At 38.2% G+C, this 23,584-nt stretch overlaps 1 protein-coding gene across 9 annotated transcripts in view; it reads right to left on the bottom strand.

The window, feature by feature from the left end:
* The window catches only part of FNDC3A (fibronectin type III domain containing 3A), a 176,692-nt gene that overhangs the window by 7,411 nt on the left and 145,697 nt on the right, over positions 1-23,584 (bottom strand). For all 9 annotated transcript variants that reach the window (XM_070048856.2, XM_070048857.2, XM_070048854.2 and 6 more), the window contains 8 exons: positions 21,929-22,034; positions 21,667-21,842; positions 15,291-15,404; positions 14,418-14,567; positions 14,028-14,311; positions 13,717-13,929; positions 6,154-6,320; positions 5,121-5,248 (listed from right to left, as the gene is read on the bottom strand). In XM_070048856.2, coding sequence (XP_069904957.1) covers positions 5,121-5,248; positions 6,154-6,320; positions 13,717-13,929; positions 14,028-14,311; positions 14,418-14,567; positions 15,291-15,404; positions 21,667-21,842; positions 21,929-22,034 — 1,338 coding nt within the window. The remainder of the gene's footprint in view (positions 1-5,120; positions 5,249-6,153; positions 6,321-13,716; positions 13,930-14,027; positions 14,312-14,417; positions 14,568-15,290; positions 15,405-21,666; positions 21,843-21,928; positions 22,035-23,584) is intronic.

The following is a 23,584-nucleotide window of genomic DNA, read 5'->3' as shown; positions in this document are numbered from 1 at the left end:
TTTAGAGTTTGGGTAAGACAACAAGGTAGACAAAGGACTTGTTCGTTCCCTCTCTTGAACTGGGACATCCATCTTCTCCTGCCCTTTGTCATCGGCACTGTTGGTTCTCAGATGTTGGGGTTTGGACTAGAACTATACACCACCGGCTTTCACGCTTGCACACAGCAGAATGTGGGTATTCTTAGGATCCATGACTGAAGTAAGCCAATCCATCTTAACAAATCTCTTTCTATATATCTCTATATCCTCTTGGCTCTATTTCTGTGGAGAATGCTATTACCTGTCATTGCCAACAGAACTCTGATTTTGGTTAGAAGTGTCAAACCCTTATCTTCCCATCCATGTACCAGGAGAAACTGGCCTCATTCTTAGCTCCAAATGTGGGTTATGGTTGGCTTAAGCCCTAACACAGTCATTGACCTTTGAAATATGAGTGCTTTCTTTGCCCTTTTTGTGAATGAGTAGGCTCCCACTGCTAAGGGCAGCCACTGATGATGATGAGAGAAATCAAGTCTGATGACTGCATTAAGCTGCTGGATCACCCAATCCTGCAGCCTGCCTGCCTACCTCAGGGTTTTTCCCTAACCGAATTTACCCTGTTTTTAAGACAACTCAATATAGTTTTTCTGAAACATGCAACATAATGAGTTCCAACGTAAGAACTGCCTTAGGTAGAAACTCCCAGGTAGAGTGGCTCTACTTCGAAAGTGGCTATTCCTCTAAATGTTCATGTAATCCAGTTATAATCATTGGAATCATCAGTTTTTTGGTTAAAACACTTATTTTTTTAAATGCACATATTTCTGAGAGGATTAAAGAAACAGCAGAGCTGGTGCTGTGGCGTAGTGGGTAAAGCTGCTGCCTGCAGTGCTGGCATCCCATATAGGTGCCAGTTCGAGCTCTGGTTGCTCCACTTCCAATCCAGCTCTCTGCTGTGGCCTGGGAAAGCAGTGGAAGATGGCCCAAGTCCTTGGGCCTCTGCACCCATGTGGAGACCCGGAAGAAGCCTCTGGCTTCAGATTAGCCCAGCTCTGGCCGTTGTGGTCATTTGGGGGAGTGAACCAGTGGATGGAAGACCTCTCTCTCTCTCTCTGCCTCTCCATAACTCTGCCTTTCAAATAAACAAATCTTTATTAAAAAAAAAAAAGAGCCATCAGACATCACACTTTTGGTATAAAATGTCTTCCTCCTAATACCTGGTAAGGTCAGCTATATATGAAGTTAGGGTGTGTGTGAGACAGCAATGTTGAGAGTTAGAGAGAATGCCATTTTAGAGAATGGGGGCAACTGAAGTGCTACCAGACAAGGCATATGGTGGAAAGCAAGCACCAAAGGTCTGGGCAAAGTCAGTCAAAGGTGAAACAGAGATGACGAAAGGGAAGAATGCAAAGAAACCAATTTGTTCCTAAGCTTGGTCACAGGCACTTCTTATTCCTGCCAGGTTCATATGCTTTCAATTCCCCGCCTTCCAACCTCTCCCCTCTCCTCTCCTCCCTCCAGCCTCCAACCAGTAACATTATAACTTGAAGTTTTTTTTTTTTTAAGGATTTATTTATTTTAAAGTCAGAGTTACACAGAGAGAGAAGGAGAGACAGATAGAGAGAAAGATCTTCCACCCGCTGGTGCACTCCCCAAATGGCCTCAACAGCCAGAGCTGCACTGATCCAAAACCAGGGGCCAGGAGCTTCTTCCGGGTCTCCCAAGTGGGTGCAGGGGTCCAAGGACTTGGGCCATCTTCCACTGCTTTCCCAGGCCAAAGCAGAGAGCTGAGTTGGAAGTGGAGCAGCCATGACTCAAACTGGTGCCCATGTGGGATGCCAGCACTGCATGTGGTGGCTTTACCTGCTATATCACGGCACGGGTCCTGAACAGGTTTTTTTCATAGGCTAGCTTAGAAATTCAACCACCAACTAAATAGCATTTCCCTTATTAAAAACATCAGAGGTTTCTACTGCTGCAGAATAAAAACTCACTGAGACCTGGTCTCCTCCACTACATATTCCACTTTTGAGACTTATACTCAAGTCACACCTTAGAACCTATGGCTCTTCTTAAGCACTCAGGCACTAACAAGGCTTATTTCAATGATGCTTCTTTTAGAAAATGTTCCCAATTATAGCTGGAGCCAATCATTCCTATTTATTTTCATTTTATTTGAAAGGGGGTGGAGAGAGAGAGAGAAAGAGAGAGAGGGAGAGCACACACACTTGTGAATGCACTCTTTCATCTGCTGGTTTACTCTTCAAAGGTCTGCAACAGCCAGGGCTGGGCCAGGCCCAGCCAGGGCCAGGAGCCTAAAATTCAATCTGGGCTTCTCATGTGGGTGGTGGGGAGCCAAGTATCTGAGCTATCACCTGCTCCCTTCCAGAGTGCACATTAGCAGGAAGCTGGATCAGAAGCAGAGGAATTGAGACTCAAATTAGGAACTTTGATAGCAGGCATCCTAAAGTGTGACTTAATTCCTGTACCAAATGCTCATCCCAATCATTCCCCTTTTATAAAACAGGTTTTATCTTCATTATGCTTTGCTTACCTATGCAAAAATATGAAGATTGTAAAATTTCTGCTTGCTTGCTAAATTTTAAACTGCTTTCTTGAAATGTGAACAGTAACTTATTAATAAATGTAACCTCCCCCTTAATTCTAGGGTACTTCAAAGAGTTTATGGAAAAATGGAATTAAAAGATAGGTTTATTTTAGTCTAAAATTTTGAAATCCATGCATTTTTAAAAATATATATTTTCCATGAACTTTTGGAAAATCCTTCATAGTATTTACTATCTCTGTTAGGTATATAATAAATTACAAAATATAAATTCCATGGATGAAACTGAACTCTCAAAATTCCAAAACTGTAAGTTGTAGAGTTTTTATAAATATTTAAGAGACTTAAATGAGCAAATGTAGGATGCAGTTCTAAGGGGACCAGTATTTTAAGTTTTATAGTATGCTTACAAACTCATTTAAGTGGTAATAGGGTTAATTTAGCTTTTAAGTTGAAATTAGAATTAGTGTCGCTCTTTCATGTAGTGACATAAACTTATTAAAATTCATATACTACTCAAATGTGGGGTCCTTATTTCCTTTAAACATGTAATACAATTACATTTTCCTTAATATTAATTTTACTTCCTCCTTGGGAGGAAACCTGCTTATCTGTAAATTACATTTCAAATCTAATTATCATGTCAATTTGCAGATGGTTTAATACAGAAAAATAATCACATGCCAAACTTAATTTCTTTGGGTCTTTTTGTAGTTTCAGTTTAGATACTATATATTTCCATGCTTTGCAAAACTTGAAAAAAATTGTACTGAAAATTCTTTCTATTAAGCAAAAGTTAATCTCTATTAAAACCATTATAGGGGCCAGTGCTGTGGTACATAGTAGGCTAAGCCTCTGCCTGTGGTGCCCGCATCCCAAATGGGTGCCAGTTTGTATCCTGGCTGCCCCCTTCCAATTCAGCTCCCTACTGATGGCCTGGGAGAAGATGGCCCAAGAGTTTGGCCCCTGCACTCATGGGGGAGACCCAGAGGAAGTTCCCGGCTTCAGATCAGCACAGCTCTGGCGACTGCAGCCATTTGGGGAATGAAAAGTGGAAGGAAGATCTTTCTCTCTGTCTTTCCCTCTGTCTGTAACTCTACCTCTCAAATAAATAAAATCTTTAAAACTATTACATTAATAATCAAAATAAAAGACTGGAATAAAAAGATGATCAATAAATAAGACACAATGAAAACAACCCAGCTTAGAAGCCCCTATAAATCAAGAAGGTTGATGGAAAAAAAGGACAAAATCAGATGAAATGCTTCTAAACATTAGGCTTGAGCCACAAAAAGTCTTATTTTTATAAAACTTTTAATGAACACTGATAACGCCTCACTCCATCTGACTGTTGCTCATCCCTTACCAGGAAATTAACTTTGAAATCTGTCAACTAGGAAAGTGACACTTCCTCTAGGCTTTCATAATAATCCTGCCTACTGTCATATTTAGGCACTGTATAATGCTATTATTATTATTATTGTAGAAACTTCCTTATTCATCTTACTGGTTCTACCCTTGTCCCATTCTAGCTCCATTCTATAGCTAAAATGACCTTGTGTCTGATTATGTGACTATCTGGTCAAAATCTTGCCCTGGCTTCTCATTTCACATAGACTACAAGTCACATTATGGCTTCTAATGCTCCACATGATCCCTTTTACCATTACTACCTGATCTCATCAACAATTTCCCTTGCCCCTCCATCCCAGTCATACCAGCCTCACTGTTATCAAACATACCAAGCGTGCTCCTGTCTCAGGGCCTCCCTCTCCTTGGAATACTCTTCTCCCAACACTTGACTTCCATTAGGTATTTCCTCTTCAGCACTTCCTAGTCTCTTTTTACCAAGTTTTATTTTCTTTCTATTGCACTTGCACCTATCTGAAGTATTACATAGTGACCTGTTTATCTGCCTTCAATGTCTTTTCCACTAGAATGCAAGCTCCATGGATGCAAGGGCATTTTGCTCATGCTCTATCCTGAATGCCTGGCAGAGTTCAGTGAGTACTTGTCAAATGAATGAATAATTTATTTAACTATAGTTCATGCTCAAAAGATTTTGAATCTGGACAAAAGATTTTGAATCTGGAGATCTTTTTTTTTTTTTTTTTTTGACAGGTAGAGTGGACAGTGAGAGAGAGAGACAGAGAAAAAGGTCTTCCTTTGTCATTGGTTTACCCTCCAATGGCCGGCGCGGCCGGCGCATCGTGCTGATCCGAAGCCAGGAGCCAGGTGCTTCTCCTGGTCTCCCATGCGGGTACAGGGCCCAAGTACTTTGGGCCATCCTCCACTGCACTCCCGGGCCATAGCAGAGAGCTGGCCTGGAAGAGAGGCAACCGGGACAGAATCCGGCACCCCAACCGGGACTAGAACCCGGTGTGCCAGTGCCATAGGCAGAGGATTAGCCTAGTGAGCCAGGGCACCGGCCAGAATCTGGCGATCTTTGGGACACAGTGTATACTGAACAAATATTTCTGAATTAGGTAAGGATAGTCAAATACTACACTGGAAATACATAAAAATGAAAGAAATGTAGAAATATGTGTACACAGTACTGTATTTTGGCACATACCTGTTTGAATTCTGAATCTTTTCCCATCATAACTTGAAGACTGTAAATAACTGGATCACCTTTCATTGGCTGTAAACACTCCCATGTAATTTCACAAGTGTGATCATTTATTTTCTCTATTTTGGGGGCTGGAAGAAACAAATATAAACAAAATCTGCTTCAACTGAGGTACAATTTGGCGCATCACAAGGATAGTTGTTTTAAACAAATCAACAAACCTTTAAAATTCAGCTGGACTTAAAAATAAACGAAATAAAGTGAATTTTTGAAATTTCCATACAAAGTGGTTAAAATCAACAATTTATTTACAGTTCAGAGATAGGAAGGCAGATGCAGAAACAGAAAAATGACTCAATGAAACTCATCAACATTATTAGAAAGACTATTTAAATAGAGTCTTTAGACCTATAGAACTGCTTAACAAATAATACATTCAAATGCCTGATCCATTATATTGTACTGCAAGTCTCTGGGATTAGTCCTTGGAGTACGATGAACTTTTTGGCTAAATATACAAACTGCAGTCCTTGCCAGGGCAGTTTTACAATAAGAACTCTGAAATGAATTTAAAAACATATATGCATATAAAAATGCATGTACATGTGTTTATATGCAAGTCTGATTAAAAAATCTAACTTAAGACCTTATTTTAACAGATTACCTGGCTCTTTCCCTAAATCCAAATGAATGAGACTGTAATGACTTAAAACATTTAAATGACCAGCTTTTTATTCAAGTAGTAATAGCAGAAATAGTAAGTGACCCTATTAGAAAAAAACCAGCCTACCTGTTCAATTTACTATTTTGATGTCACTTATTAAAAAGATCAGTAATCAAAAACTAGTGCTTGTCTGAGTATGAATGGACTTTTAAATTGAATAAACTTCTAGTAGGTGAGCTTGCTAATCTAATTTTTTATAACAAAACTATCAAATATAAACTGGATATTAACTTTTATTAACAGAAAAAGCACTTTTATGAAAATATATCTAATTTATTAGCAAAGAAAACAAGTTCAAGATACATAACTTACCTTTCAAGGCAGCTGGAACAGATTTTGGAGTAGTGAAAATATATTCCTGGGAGAGGGGACCTTCCCCAGCTTCATTACAAGCTTGAATACAGAATTTATAGGATGTTGACTCATTCAGTCTTTGTACTTTGTATGTATGACACGGTCCTCTGTACAAGGATACAAACCTAAAGGGAAAATAACTCTTTCATTAAAGAAGCCTCAGGCTATGTTATGAAAACCAAAATGGTACACTGGGGACATTTCTTAGGGATGAGTTACTCAAAAAATGTAATGGCAGGAGTGGTATGTCACTCTAAACATATCTTTGTTTTTCAACCGATGATGAAAATCATGTAATTGGTAAAATTTCCCAATTTTGCATGATTTCCTGAAAGTCTTTTGCTATATTTCATATGCACCCACCTGTAACTATTTCTTCTTAGTTTCTGGTACTGCTTTATTTCTAACTGTTGTCTTTTAATGTATATATTTTTAAATATACTCAAAATATCAACAATTTTCATTACAAATTACTTCTAACTGAGGTCTTGTTCATAGAATTTGTCATCTGTAGCGCAGACCTGAGCTTTGAGAGTATCTGTACTTCAATCTTGCTTGCCTTCATCTGGGAAAAAGAAAATCCCTAACTCCCAGGCATAGTTTTAGCTGATTGGTGATGCTTTCTTTTTCTTTTTAAAAATTTTTATTAACATAAAAAGAATAATTTCATTGATACAATTCTAAGATAACCATAGTTCCCTCCCTCACTGCCTCCCCTCAACCTCCTTTTTCCTTGTTCCTTTTTTATTCCTTTAATTTTTGCAGTAACATACTTTCAATTTACTTCATAATCACAGGCTTAAAGCATCAGTAACCATATCTTCAACAAGTCAAAAGTAGAAAGACCACTGTTCCACAGGGATATAGATGTTTTCTAGAGATTTATATAGCAGTATGAGAAAATATATTTCCAATAAATTTTCTACTTGAATTGTCTGACAAAATTTATCATCATATATACAAATATTGCAAATATTTCATGCAAAATGCAATTAAAAGCACGAGATTATTTGGTGCAAAAACTTTTTGAAATCCATCCATAGTTTTGTCATTATATAAATTTTCCACATATTATGAAAAAGTTTTGCACTAAAAACTTTTACTTTTAATCCCATTTTCTGTGAGTTGTGGTACTCCCATGCATTTCTCATAAGAAACTTACTGCTCTAGTCTAAGGGAAGATAGTTTAAAAAAAGCACAGACAATTGTCTTAGAAGAGTTAAGGAGAAAAATGGCAAAGGAAACTTTATGCAAATTAGAGGGACACTGTGGAACTATGTGAAGGGTGTGGATGCATACAACTCAGGATCCCAGCAGCCAAGAGTCTCAGCACTAGCCTTGGAGAGTGAGGTGAGACCAGTATGCAGCAGCCCAGGCCACTGGCAATAAAGTTGCTGGAAGAACCTGGCTTGGGCCTGGCTTGGAACCCTGAGGGGGACAGTGCACCTGACAAACTAAGAAAAAAGAAGCATGTTTCTCTCTCCCTGTTCACCCTGCAATGGCATCCTGTAACAAGCCGAGTGGGGGCGGGCGCCATTGTGGACACAGGTTAGTTAACAGCTGAGCCAGCTTGTATCTGGGCACCCAGCAACCAGCCAAGTAGAGAAGCCTGAGTCTGGCTGGGAAAACTGACAGGGGCTGGGTGCCGGTGACTATGGGAGGCTTGTGTGCTGGGACTGTGAAAACACTGTGGCTGCGTGGCTGGGACTTTGGGCAGTCACTGTGGGTAGCTCTACATGCTTAAGGCTCCCAGGTTTACCGGTGAGGGTCATTGTTGTGGAATCTGTGCTCATACCAAGGATTGCACAGATTCTTTGTATGGTTCTTGGGGCAGCACAGATGAATACTGTACCCACTGGGGCTAGCACCCAGGCACTGATCTCCTTTGGGGAGAGAATGAGTGTGAGACAATGCCAACAGAGCAGAACAAACCTCCTCTCTGATAAAAAAAAAAAAAAAAAAAAAAAAAAAGAGAGAGAGAGAGAGAGAGATTTACCACACCCAACCTGGGTCACCCTGGACACTACTTTCACCCTAGAGGACAACAATACAGCACATCAAAACATAGGATACAGCAAAACCAGTGTTAAGAGCAAAGTTTATAGCAATTGGTGTCTACATCAAAAATTGGATTTAGGTAGGTTGTATGTGCACCAAATAAATGAGCTATCAATGTATCTCAAGGACCTAGAAAAACAACAGCAAACCAAACCCAAAACTAGTTGGAGTTAAGAAATAATTAAAATTAGAGAAGAAATAAACAAAATTGAAACCAAAAATCTATACAAAAGATCAGCAAAATGAAAAGCAGGTTTTTTGAAAAAATAAACAAAATTGACACACCACTGGCACAACTAATCAAAAAAAGAGAGAGAAGACCCAAATTAATAAAATAGAGATGAAAAAGGAAATGTAACAACAGACACCACAGAAATAAAAAGAATCATCAGAAATTACTACAAAGACCTGTATGCCAACAAACTGGGAAACCTAGAAGAAATGGTCATATTCTTAGACACATACAACCTACCTAAATTGAGCCATGAAGACACAGAAAACCTAAATAGAACAATAATCAAGACAGAAATTGAATCATAATAAAGACCTTCCCACAAAGAAAAGCCCAGGACCAGAAGGCTTCATTGCTGAATTATACCAGACATTTAAAGAAGAGCTGACTCCAATTCTTCTTAAGCTGTTCAACACAATTAAAAGGGAGGGAATCCTCCCAGATTCTATGAAGCCTGCATCACCTTAATACCTAAACCTGAAAAAGATACAACAGAGAAAGAGTACTACAGACCAATTTCCCTGATGAACGCAGATGCAAACCCCCCCCCCCCGCCGCAAAATACTAGCCAATCGAATCCAACAACACATCAGAAAGATCACTCACCCGTACCAAGTGGGATTTATCCCTGGACTGCAGGGATGGTTCAATGCTCACAAATCAATGTGATACATCACATTAACAAACTGAAGAACAAAAACTGTATGACTATCTCAATAGATGCAGAGAAAGCATCTGATAAAATACAACACCCTTTCATGATGAAAACTCTAAGCAAATTGGGTATAGAAGGATCATTTCTCAACACAATCAAGGCAATCTATGACCATCCCACAGCCAGTGTCCTATTGAATGGAAAAAAGGTGGAAGCATTCCCAGTGAGATCTGGAACCAGACAAGGATGCCCACTCTCACCACTGCTATTTAATGTAGTCCCAGAAGTTTTAAAGCCATTAGGCAAGAAAAAGAAATCAAAGGAATACAAATTGGGAAGAAGGAAGTCAAACTATCCCTATCTGCAGATGACATGATTCTAAATATAGGGAATCCAAAAGACTCCATTAAGAGAGTTTGGTAAAGTGACAGGATATAAAATCACACACAAAAATCAATAGCCTTTGTATACACAGACAATGCCATGGCTAAGAAAGAACTTCCAAGATCAATTTCATTCACAATAGCTACAAAAAAACCCCAGATACCTTGGAATAAATTTAACCAAGGATCTCAAAGATCTCAATGATGAGAATTACAAAATATTAAAGAAAGAAATAGAAGATACAAAAAAAAAAGGAAAAATCTTCCATCTTCATGGATTAGAAGAATCAATATCGTCAAAATGTCCATAACTACCAAAAACAATTTACAGATTCAATGAGATACCCATCAAAATACCAAGGACATTATTTTCAGATCCAGAAAAAATTATGCTGAAATTCCCATGGAAACACAGGAGACTCCAAATAGCTAACACAATCTTAAATAACAAAAACCAAGCCAGAGGCATCACAATACCAGATTTTAAGACACACTGCAGGGCAGATATAATCAAAACAGCCTGGTAATGGTACAGAAACAGATGGAGAGACCAATGGAACAGAACAGAAATGCCAGAAATCAACCCATGCAACTAAAACAAACTTATCTTTGATAAAGAAGCTTCTCTGGAGGAAGGACAGTCTCGTCAATAAACGGTGCTGGGAAAACTGGATCTCCACATGCAGAAGTATGAAACAAGACCTGTGCCTTACATCTTACACAAAAATCCACTCAAAATGGATTAAATACCTAAATCTATGACCTGATACCATCAAATTATTGGAGAACATTGGGGAAACCCTCTAAGACATTGGCATAGGCGGAGTTCTTGGAAAAGACCCCAGAGGCACAGACAGTGAAAGCCAAAATTGACAAGTGGGATTATATCAAATTGAGAAGCTCCTGTGCTACAAAAGAAACATTTAGCAAAGTGAACAGGCAACCCACAGAATGGAAGAAAATATTTGCAAACTATGCAACTGATAAAGGACTAATAACCAGAATATATAAAGAGATCAAGAAACTCAACAACAACAAAACAAACAACCCAGTTAAGAAATGTGCAGAGGAGTTAAAAAGGCATTTTTCAGAGAGGAAATCCAAATGTCCAACAGACACATGAAAAAATGCTGATCACTAGCCATCAGGGAAATCAAATCAAAACCACAGTAAGTTTTCCCACCATCTCCATTAGAATGGCTTTCATACAGAAATCAATAAATAACAAATGCTGGAGATGATGTGGGGAAAAAGGTACCCTAATCCACTGTTGCTGGGAATGTAAACTGGTATAGACACTGTGGAAGACAGTATGGAGATACCTCAGAAATCTGAATCTAGACCTGCCATATGACCCAGCCATCCCACTCCTGGGTATTTACCAAGGGAAATGAAATCAGCATATGAAAGAGTTATCTGTACCCTCAATGTTTATTGTAGCTCAATTCACAACAGTTAAGATATGGAATCATCCTAAATGCCCATAAACTGAAGACTATGTAAAGAAATTATAGGATATGCACCCCATGGGATATTACTACACAGTGGTAAAAAAATGAAATCTGGTCATTTGCAACAAAATAGATGAAACTGGAAGACATCATACTTAGTGAAATAAGCCAGCCTTCAAAAGGACAAATACCATATGTTCTCCCTGACCTGTGATAACTAATATAGCACCTAAAAGGTAATCTATAGAAGTGAAATTGACACTTTGAGAAGCGGTGACTTTGAACAGCTCTTGTCTTGACTCTTGAGGAAGTTTTTTTCTTTCCCATACTACTTGTTGAACTCTTTACTTAACATAGGGTTAATCTTATGTGTATAAAGTTGATTGAAAATAGATCTTAGTAAAAAATAAGAATGGGAATAGTAGGGGCCAGTGCTATGGCACAGCAGATAAAGCTGCTGCCTGCAGTTCTGGCATCCCATATGGGCACTGGTACAAGTCCTGGCTGCTCCACTTCCCATTCAGCTCTCTACTGTGGCTGGGGAAAGCAGTAGAAGATGGCCCAAGTCCCTGGGCCCCTGCGCCCATGTGGGAGATCCAAAAGAAGCTCCTGGCTCCTGGCTCCGGATCAGAGCAGCTCTAGCCATTGTGGCCACCTGGTGAGTGAACCAGTGGATGGAGGACCTCTCTCTCTGCCCCTCTGTAACCCTCTCTCCCTCCCTCCCTCCCTCTTTCTCTTTTTTTTTTTTTTTTTTATTTGACAGGTAGAGTTACAGACAGTGAAAGAGAGAGAGAAAGAGAGAAAGGTCTTCCTCCCGTTGGTTCACTCCCCAAATGGCTGCTATGGCCGGTGCTGCGCTGATCCAAAACAAGGAATCAGGTGCCTCTTCCTAGTTTACCATGTGGGTTCAGGGGCCCAAGCACTTGGGCCATCCTCCACTGCCCTCCCGGGCCATAGCAGAGAGCTGGACTGGAAGAGGAGCAACCGAGACTAGAACCCGGCACCCATATGGGATGCTGGCGCCGCAGGCGGAGGATTAACCAAGTGAGCCATGGTGCCAGCCCAGACTCTGCCTTTCAAATAAATAAATAAATCTTAAAAAAAAGAAAAAAAGAAAAAAAGAATGGGAATAGGAGAGGAGGAAGAGGGATGGGAGATTGGGTGGGAAGGCAGGTACACTGGGAAGAATCACCATGTTCCTAAAGTTGCAATTATGAAATGTATGAAGTTTGTATTCCTTAAATAAAAAGTTTCTGGGAAAAAATTTTTCCCAATATTTTTGATGAGATATTTTAAATGAAAATTTTGGCAATTGGGGAATGAATAAATGAATGTTCATATATTGCTAACAGTTTGAAAATTATAGTCAGGTTAAAAATGAAAAATTGTTTAATGATCCAAAGTAACAGTATTTCTACGCAGCAGTAATTAGATAAGTCTTGTCTTTTAAGTTTCTGAAGTTTTAATTTTAATTATAGAGGAAAAAACCAGTCATAAAACTGTTGGAAAAAAGCTTAAAACTGAAAAACTCAAGGCCCAGGAACAGTTACAGTACTGTCATGAATCACAAGTGTAAACAGCTGTGAAAAATCAAAGGGAAGGAAAGCAACCAAAGATATTAAATTGATTAAATTTATATTTACATTGATGACATAAAAGGTTTTAATTTGTTAATTTTTCATAGCCAAAGGCTACAAGCCAGAGTTATATCCTACATTAATTCTCCAGATGCTAGCTGAATATTAATTAAGCTTGAAGTTTTGAAATAGAATATAACAATTTATATTTAATAGAATCTTTCTTCTATTCTTTTTTAAAAAATATTTTATTTATTTATTTGACAGGTAGTTACAGTGAGAGAGAGACAGAGAGAAAGGTCTTCCTTCCATTGGGTCACTTCCCAAATGGCTTCAACGTCCGGAGCTGTGCAAATCTGAAGCTAGGAGCCAGGTGCCTCTTCTTGGTCTACCAAAATCTTAGGAAAATCTGTTTCTAGTACTCTGAATCTATCAGATATACTAATTGTCTAAGATAAATTGAGTGAAAAGTAAAAAAAGTAAAATTAAAAATCTTTATAATAGAAGATTAACAGCTGTGGAGGGTATATGGCATTGTTTATATAGGATTTAAAGTGAACAAATAATCTTAAATTGGAATTTTCATAATTAATGTTAAAAACATTTTGAGTAAAGGTATTATTCAAGTACATGAAATAATTACTGGGGCAGTGTATGGCACTGGATGTAGGAAATAGTACAACACGAATATGAAAGAGGAGAGGCATGGATAACCCCTGAACAAGAGAGAGAGTAACAAAGAGCCAGGACAGTTCATTCCAGGAACTGCTGAGGAGCTTGACTATAATAGTGTGCTACTGTTGTGTCAGGAATGTAGGGGAGACTGACACATAATCCCTGCCCTCAAGGGTTATCTCAGAGGCCTAATGCAAATCACATTTACTGTGAAACCATGTCCTGTTGGAAATAAACACTGAAGATTATTTTGTAGGCCATATTAGGTTTTGTGAAGAGAGTACATGGGTTAAAGAAAACCAAAGAATAGCTCACTTGCAATCTGCACTGTGTCTTCTGATGTTTTGAAAACATCAGACTTAAAAACACACTGAAAAATGATTTATGATAATCTTAACTACGTTTTTTGAAAACTTACTTCTATAGCTTATAAAAATGTATATACTTGAAATCTAAGAACCTATATAAAAAAGCAATTATAAACACCTACCTTCCATTCTTATCCTCCATCTGAAGGTGGTACTGAACAGAATCTGTTGACAAGGTCTTTGGGGCTCCTTCTCCCCATTTCAGTTTAAGGTTCTGGTGGTTAAAGGCAACACATTCCAAACGAGGTGGATCAGGAGGGAGGGGCTTAGTTTTTAATTTTATCATATGGCTGAAAGGACCAGCTCCAAGGCTATTCAAGGCTTGAATTCGTATTCTAAGGGTCACATACACACACAAAAAAATTAGTTTTGATTATTGTATTTAAAGTTGTCTCTCTGGTCTAGGCAAAAATTAACACATTTAAGAGTATACCTGTATGTAGTATCTGGTTGCAGATTGTCTATAATATAGTTTGTAACCTTTCCCACTGTCAAGGGCTGTTTATCTCCAAAGTCTATGCTGTAGGCAAGAATTTCTGAACCATGGTCACAAGGCTTTTCCCAGCTTATTGCAAGACATGTAGAAGGAGAGTAATGGGGACTTTCGACATCATCATCACTTATTTCTTGAAGACAAGTTACAATGGCAGGAACTGATGGTGGAGTCACACAGGCTACTACTTCACTGAAAGGGCCTGGACCCACAACACTCAGAGCCTATAAATTAACAGAATAGACAAGTTAAACAAAGACACGACCATGAAAATGCTAATGAAATACAAAACTGGAGGTGCTAAGTGGACAAGCCACTAATCACTTTTACCTGGACTCTGCAATAATAGGTAGTTGCTGGTAAAAGTCCTTTTAATTCATAACTGAGGCTGGGACCACAGTAACATATCTGCATACTTCCTTCAACTCCTCCCCATTCCAGTCGATATTCAGTGACATCAGTTCCGTTACTCAAAGGAACCTTTATATTAAAAGGATAAAGATCTTAGTCTTGATATTGATAAAATAGTTTGTGGGCAAAAATGTTCTTTACTTGAGCACACTGAAAACTAGATTTTTTTTTAAATTTCTTTAAAACATTTAAGATAATCAAAACCCTTCTTTTTCATTTTTATGTATTAAGACTGACTTAATGAATAAAAATTGGTCACTAATTGGTCTAAAATATAAGTTTTGAATTTGAAGTAGAGATATGACTAACAGTCATTTTATAGAGATTATTTTAAGGCAAATATACTTCAAAATAATTCCATTAAGTAATAGAAAATATTAAACCATACAAGGACATTTTCTTTGTTAAATTCCAAAGGAAACTCAAAATGTAATTATATTAATGATTATTACTATACACAGTAAATGCACTGGAGATAATAAATACAAGAAAAATAGTATTATACTAATTCCTACGAATGTTTGGTGTGACATTAAGTTCACCACTGGCTGAAGTATCTCTGCAGTAAGACAAAGCTGTTGATATAATACAAGCATATCACGAACAAGACTTTAAATACTATACTGCAAATATACCTGATTCAAATGCTGCAAACAGGAGAAAGAATTCCCTTTCTTACCACATCAATTTAACTAGGATGTATTCTTTATATGAGAAGCAAAAACAGTACATTATTTTTCTATAAACTAATCACATGTGAAAATAAATATGAATCAGTGGAAATTATGATACCTCCCAGTTCACTTGTGCACAAGTTGCAGATCTGCATGTTATTTGAGGGGGCTTGCACTGATCTGGTGGCCCAGGGGCTGTAGTTATTTCACATTTTTCTGAAAATGGTCCAAACTGGAAAAACAAACATAACCAGTGTTTCCATTTTTCACCTTTAAATGTTCACTGACTGCACAGAACTCTATGAAGAGGCACTAATGAAGTATACGCAGGGTCGGGGGCGAAGAGGTTCGTCAGAAAGTTTATAGACAATGTGTATTATAAAAAACCAAGGATGGACCTCAAATTTTTTTTTTTTGCATCAGAATAAACTTATCTTTCAGTATTTTTTAAAGAATGACTTTTATTTATTCACTTAAAAATTTAATTTATTTATTTGAAAGGCAGAAACATGGAGAGGGTTCCCATCTGTGTTGGTTCACTTTTCAATGCCTGCATCTGTAAAGGATTGGCTGGGACGGAGGGTAGGAGCCAGGAATACAATCTAGGTATCCCATATGTGTGGTGGGAACCCAATTATTTCAACCATCACTGCTCCAGGTTCCACATTAGCAAGAAGCTGAAGGAGCCAGAGCCAGGTATCAAATGCAGGTACTTTCATGTGAGACATAGGCTTCTTAACCAGTAGGCTAAACAAACCCCCTAAAATTATCTTTTAATGCGATTTTTCTATAAACTTTTTGAAGAAATGAGATCTTCCCCATCTTCCAAGATTAATTTGGTTATAATATTATTCTACAAGCATTTATAGAAAGATTTAATAACCATAGAAAAGAAAGTGTGGGAAGTTTCAGTTACTATATTTTCTCTCTTCCCTATTTCTTTATTAACATTTTTTTAAGATTTATTCTTTTGGTTGAATACTGTAATCAATACACAATTCTTCTTAAGTGCTGAAACTTAACTGAAAAGTGATCACTGTTAAATATAAGAGTGGGAATAAGAGAGGGAAGAGATGTGCAATTCGGGACATGCTCAAGCTGACTTACCTCAAACAGTAGAGTTAGAAACATACCAGGGGATTCGAATTCAATCCCATCGAGGTGGCAAGTACCAATGCCATCTCACTAGTCCCAGTGATCAATTTCTGTTCACAATTGATCGTAATGATAGGACTAAGAACCAAAGGGATCACAGAAACAAGAATAGTGTCTGCAAATACTAGCTGATAGAATAAAAAAAGGGAGAGAATGGTCCAACATGGGAAGTGAGATACACAGCAGACCCATAGAATGGCAAATGTCCTAACAGCACTCTGGCCTCATAATCAGCCCTTAAGGCATGTGGATCCAGCTGAAATGCCCATGAGAGTATTTCAGGCATGGAAAGCCAAGACACTCTGGGGAAAAAAAAAAACCTAAATGAAAGATCTCCACGAGTGAGATCCCAGTGGAAAGAATGGGTCATCAAAGAAGGAGGTACCTTTCTCTGAAGGGAGGAGAGAACTTCCACTTTGACCATGCCCTTGTCTAAAAATGATCAGAGTCAGTGAACCCAGGGGGCTTCCATAGCCTTGCAGTACATGACAAGAGCCTAGGGTGATTACTGATGCCATAAACAAGAGTGTCAATTTGTTAAGTCAACAACAGGAGTCACTGTGCACTTACTCCTCATGTAGGATCTTTGTCCTTAGTGTGCTGTACATTGAGATTTAATGCTATAACTAGTACTCAAACAGTATTTTTCACTTTATGTTTCTGTGTGGGAGCAAACTGTTGAAATCTTTACTTAATGTATGCTAAACTGATCTTCTTTATATAAAGAGAATCGAAAATGAATCTTGACATGAATAGAAGGGGAGAGGGAGTGGATAAGGGGAGGGTTGCAGGTTGGAGGGACGTTATGGGGGGGGAAGTCATTGTAATCAATATTCTGTACTTTGGAAATTTATATTCATTAAATAAAAGTTAAAAAATAAAAAAAAGATTTATTCATTTATTTATGAGTCACATTTAGAGAGGAGGAAACAGAGGAAGAGATCATTCATCCACTGATTCACTACTCAAACAACCACAATGGCTGGAGCTGGGCTGATCTGAAGCCAGGAGCCAGAAGCTTCTTCTGGATTCTTCATGTGGGTGCAGGGACCCAAGCACTTGGACCACCTTCTACTGCTTTCCCAGGCCATTAGCAGAGAGATGGATTGGAAGATGGGCAGCTAGGACACAAACTGGCATCCATATGGGATGTTGGTGCCACAGGTGGAGGCTTAATCTACTGTGCCACAGCACCAGCTCCCTATTAATTGGTTTATTATAAGGGAAGGCCCTCCCAACAAAGAGAAGTCCAGGACCAGATGGCTTCACTGCTGAATTCTACCAGACATTTAAAGAAGAACTAATTCCAATTCTTCTCAAGGTATTCAAAACAATTGAGAGGGAGTGAATAGTCCCGAACTCCTTCTATGAAGCCTGTATCACCTTAATACCTAAACCTGAAGAAATGCAACTGAATAGGATAACTTGGATCAATATCACTGATGAGGCCGGCGCCGCGGCTCACAAGGCTAATCCTCCACCTGTGGTGCCGGCACAATGGGTTCTAGTCCTGGTCGGGGCACCGGATTCTGTCCTGGTTGCCCCTCTTCCAGGCCAGCTCTCTGCTGTGGCCCAGGAGTGCAGTGGAGGATGGCCCAAGTGCTTGGGCCCTGCATCCCATGGGAGACCAGGAGAAGCATCTGGCTCCTGCCTTCGGATCAGCACTGTGTGCCGGCCACAGCAGCCATTGGAGGGTGAACCAATGGCAAAAGGAAGACCTCTCTCTCTCTGTCTCTCTGTCTACTCTGCCTGTCAAAAAAAAAAAAAAAAAAAAAAAATCCCTGATGAATATAGATGCAAAAATCCTCAACAAAATTTTAGCTAACTGAATCCAACAATACATCAGAAAGATCGTTCATCTGAACCAAGAAGGATTTATGCCCAGTATGCATGGATAGTTCAATATTCACAAATCAATACATGTGATACATCACATTAACAAACTGAAGAACAAAAACCATATGGTTATTTCAATAGATGCAGAGAAAGCATTTGATAAAATACAACATCCTTTCATGATGAAAACTTTAAGCAAATTGGGTATAGAAAGAACATTCCACAACACAATCAAGGCAATATATGATAAATCCATGGCCAGCATCCTATTGAATGGGGAAAAGTTGGAAGTATTCCCTTTAAGATCTGAAACCAGACAAGGATGCCCAGTCTCACCATTGCTATTTAGTATAGTACTGGAAGATTTAGCCAGAGCCAGTAGGCAAGAAAAAAAAAAGTCAAAGGAATACAAACTGGAAAGGAGGAAATAAAACCACCTGTTTGCTGATGACATTATCCTATATATAGTGGATCTATAAATCTCCATGAAGAGACTATTGGAATTCACAGAAGAGTTTGATAAAATGGCAACACAGGAAAAATCAACAGCCTTTGTATTCACAATGTCATGGCTGAGAAATAGCTTTTAAAATCAGCACCATTCACAACAGCTCCAAAAAAAACCAAATACCTTGGAATAAATTTAATCAAGGATGTCAAAGATCTCTACAGTGAAAATTGCAAAACACTAAAGAAATAGAGGAAGACATTAAAAAATGGAAAAATTTTCTAAATTCATGGATTGGAAGAATAATATCATCAAAATGTCCATAGTACCAAAAACAATTTACGTATTCAATGTGATCGCAATCAAAATACCAACAACATTCTTTGCAAATCTAGAAAAGATGATGCTTAAATTCACATGGAAAGACAAGAGATCCTGAATAGCTAAAGCAATCTTATACAACAAAACAAAGCCAGAGGCATCATAATATCAGATTTTGATACATATAACAGGGCGGTTATAATCAAAACAGCCTGGTACTGGCATAAAAACAGACTTGTAGACTGGTTGAACAGAAAAGAAACTCCAGAAATCAATCCATGCATGAAGGAGCTAAAATTAATCCCTGGAGCAAAGACAGTCTCTTCAACAAATGGTTCTGGGGAAACTGGATCTCTATGTGCAGAAGTATGAAACTAGACCCCTACCTTACACCTTATACCAAAATCCACTCAAAATAAATCAAACACCTATATCTATGACCTGATACCATCAAATTATTAGAGAACATTGGGGAAACTCTGCAAGACATTGACAAAGGCAAAGAATTCTTGGAAAAAACCCCAGAAGCACAGGCAAAGCCAAAATTGACAGCTGGGATTATATCAAGCTAAGAAGCTTCTGCACTGCAAGAGAAACACTCGGCAATGTGAAGAGGCAACCAACAAACTGGGAGAAAATATTTGCAAAGTATGCAACTGATAAAAGGTTAGCATTCAGAACCTATAAAGAGATCAAGAAATTCAACAACAACAAAATAATCTGGTTAAGGAAGGGGCAAAGGACTTGAACAACCATTTGAGAAAATGCTCAGGGTCACTAGCCATCAGGGAAATGCAAATCAAAACCACAATGAGGTTTCATCTCACCCCAGTTAGAATGGCTCTTGTATAGAAATCAACCAATGACAAATGCTGGTGAGGATGTGGAGGAAAAGGCTGGTGGGAATGTAAACTGGTGTAGTCACTGTGGAAGACAGTATGGAGACACATCACAAATCTGAATATAGACCTATCATATGATCCAGCCATCCAACTCACAGAAATTTACCCAAACCAAAACAAATCAGCATCTGAAGGAGTTATCTGTACCTGCATGTTCACTGCAGCACAATTCACAATAACTAAGATACTGAACCAACCCAGATGTCCATCAACTGCTAACTGGATAAAGAAATTGTGGTATATATACATTATGGAGTATTACTCAGCTGTTAAAAAGAAATGAAATCCTATTTTGCAACAAGATGACCCCAACTGGAAACCATTATACTTAGTAAAATAAGCCAGTCCCAAAAAGAGATATACCATATGTTTTCCCTGATCCGAGGTAACTATTAATAGAGTAGCTGAATGCATTGTATTGGAGTGAAACAGACATTCCGAGAATCAATGATTGTTTATAGCCCTTGTCTCTTCCATTGAGGAACAGTGTTTTGCATCATTTTGTTTTGTTTTTCTTCATACTATTTGTTGGAACTATTTTACTTAGAGTGGGTTAACTATATGATCATTAAGTATACTAAAAACAGATCATCGTAAAAATCAAGAGTGGGAATCTGAGAGGGAGGGGAAGAAAGGGTTGCAGCATGGGTGGGAAGAGCCACTATGTTACTAAATCTGTATATATGAAATATATAAAATTTTTATAACTTAAATAAAATTAAAAAAAGGACAGGGAATTAGGTAAGTAATAAGTCAAAAAAAGAAAGGATGTGAGGAGTGAAGAAAAGGATATCAATTAAAAGGCAAGGGAAATAGTAGGCCTAAAGTATATATTAAATTCTGTAATAGCTTTAGAAGGATCCAAAATATATATTCTTTGGAAATATAGAAAGCAAATATTTATTTGAGCTGATTTTGACAAATTACCATAAATCTAAAAATGTAAATTAAGACATCAGCATTAAAGATGCTAACTCAATGTTTTATTACAGCAGACTGCTAACAAAGTATGTAAGAAATTTTAAAAAGTGTTTACAAATACAGAACTCAGTTGGAAAGCAAGATCCAAATATTGTACAGTTTGCTAAAATCTGAAATAATGGGAAAAAGAGACTTGTAAGTCTAGTTTTGTGATATTTTAATTACAGAATAGTTTAGAGAAACAGCAAAAGGCAACTGAGGTAAGAACTGACTACTTTGTCTTTTTTTTTGACAGGCAGAGTGGACACTGAGAGAGCGATACAGAGAGAAAGGTCTTCGGTTTTGCCGCTGGTTCACCCTTCAATGGCCGCCGCGGCAGGCGCACTGCGGCTGGCGCACTGTGCTGATCCGAAGCCAGGAGCCAGGTGCTTCTCCTGGTCTCCCATGCGGGTGCAGGGCCCAAGGACTTGGGCCATCCTCCACTGCACTCCCTGGCCACAGCAGAGAGCTGGACTGGAAGAGGAGCATCCAGACAGAATCTGGCTTCCCGACCGCGACTAGAACCCAGTGTGCTGGTGCCGCAGGCGGAGGATTAGCCTATCGAGCTGTGCTGCCGGCCCTGACAACTTTGTCTTTATGGACTCTGCTTTAATGCAGAGATGACACGAGTCTGAGTTGAACGGAAAAACCTTTGGCTCTGGAGTCTGACAAGTCTGGTTTGTTATTTACCTCTCCTACTCGTTGGGTTGTGAGATTCTAGGCAAGGCTTTTCTGAGCCTGTTTCCTCAGCTGTAAAATGGAGATACTACCTATTTTATCCATATATGGAGCCAAATGCAAAAATAATGGATGTGATGCTACTTGTTAAAATACTGGTGTGATTACAATTCAGTCAGTCACGGTCTCCTCACCCCCATTTTGTTAGCTGCACGCAGTCTGAAGCTGTATGTCTTTCCAGGAAGAAGGTTGCTCACTGTACATTCTAATTCAGAACCTTGGTAAACTTCTCTGGATTCATCTTTTTCTACAGGAGACATTTCCACACCATAACAGGAAATGGGTGATCCACCATCAACCGGAGGGAGTCCTACGGTTGGAAATATTTATGCAGTTAAACAAGATGAATACTTCGAGTTGAAGTTTAATTGTAATTTATTACCAAATGGAAATTACCCCATCGTAACTGTATTTCTTTTGCTTTGGGTCTACCCTGTAATCTGGGAGGGAGGCATGGGCCAGGAGGTACAGCTGGAGTCTGCACAATTAAACATTCAGAGACCTGCCAAAACAAAAGCAAAAAGAAAACAAAAATGCCCCAAACCAAATAATCAGATCTTTTTTGATAAAAGGAAAATAATACAAAGATTGCACCAATAATTTAGAATTATAATTAATCATTAACTGAAAAGGAATAAAGTCCTAAATACATTCAAAATTCAAATCATTAAAAATCAAGTTTCTTATAGGCAAATAAAGACATGTACCACGTGACTAATAAATACAAAGCAAGTTAACAGGCAAAGAATCCTAACAAACTCTTCTTTTGCTTCCCATAATTATAAAATAAACAAGACCCACAATGTCCAATACAACTTAATAGGAAATACTCTTACAAGTACCACGCACTAACCGATTGTGCCACTGGAGCCACAGCAATATTTTGATTATATCTGAAAGGGATCCACAAACATCTTACAAGGGGGGATGTTTTAACATTCTGTAAATGTTTTTAGAAGTTCAGACTCTTGACTGTACACTGTGTTTTTAACCTAACACTAATTTGTACATTAAAAAAAGATCTTTCCTTCTTCCTACCTAAAATTAATTCTAAATTCATGTAAGTTTTCCCATGTATTTCGTATCTTTCTAAGTATTTGGTACTGTTTTGTGTTTCCATGCTACATAAAGTCTTTTACTTTAAAGACATTCTCTGAAAAACACTGACACAAACTCAATGTCATATTCCTTATCTATATATTGTATTAAGGTTTACCTTTAATATTCTTTTTTAATGATTATTTTTAAAAAATATTTGTTTATTTACTTGAGAGACAGAGTTTCAGACAGAGAGAGGGGAAGACAGGGAGAGAGGTCGTCCATCTGCTGGTTCACTCCCCAAATGGCAGCAATGGCTGGAGCTGGGCCAATCCAAAGCCAGGAGCTTCTTCTGGGTCTCCCACGTGGGCACAGGGGCCCAAGCATGTGGGCCATCTTCTACTTCTTTCCCAGGCCATCAGCAGAAAGCTGGACTGGAAGTGCAGCAGCTGGAACTTGAACCAGCATTCATATGGGATGCTAACGCTGCAGGTGGATGCTTATACTATTATGTCATAGCACTGGCCCCTATGCTTTTTACTTCAAAAAATTTTTTAACAGTCTATTCTTTTTAAGCACAAATATAATATTTGGGTATTACTTTATTCAGAAAGGGACCCTATATAAACAAGAACGCTACAATGCTCTATTAGAAAAACAGAATTGGGACTGTGCTTTTTTTTTTAACTGAAACAACTGGAACATAACCCCATTGGGCAGGATTCACACTCAATTTCATAATACTCATACTTCCCAAAAAATGCTTACAATTTATCTTTTATAAAGAGTACATTTATTGTGCTAAATTCTATTTGAAAAATGATTATAATTGTTCCAAGAAACCATTCTTGGTTAAATTTGTTAAACAAAAACCACTCCTATTAAAAACATACCTCTCTATAATATTAAAAATGTCTTATATAATGGCATACTTTAAGTCCGTTTTGGTTACTGGGTCTCACATAATAAAATAATGACTAAAATTTTGTGAAATAAGTAAATATTATAATATTA

Source organism: Oryctolagus cuniculus, chromosome 9 (assembly GCF_051225735.1).
Source record: "Oryctolagus cuniculus isolate XC-2025 breed Fujian yellow rabbit chromosome 9, ASM5122573v1, whole genome shotgun sequence".
In the NCBI taxonomy this organism is placed as follows: domain Eukaryota; kingdom Metazoa; phylum Chordata; class Mammalia; order Lagomorpha; family Leporidae; genus Oryctolagus; species Oryctolagus cuniculus.
The sequence above is the reverse complement of the archived record's forward strand: the minus strand, read 5'-3'. Positions and strand labels throughout refer to the sequence as shown.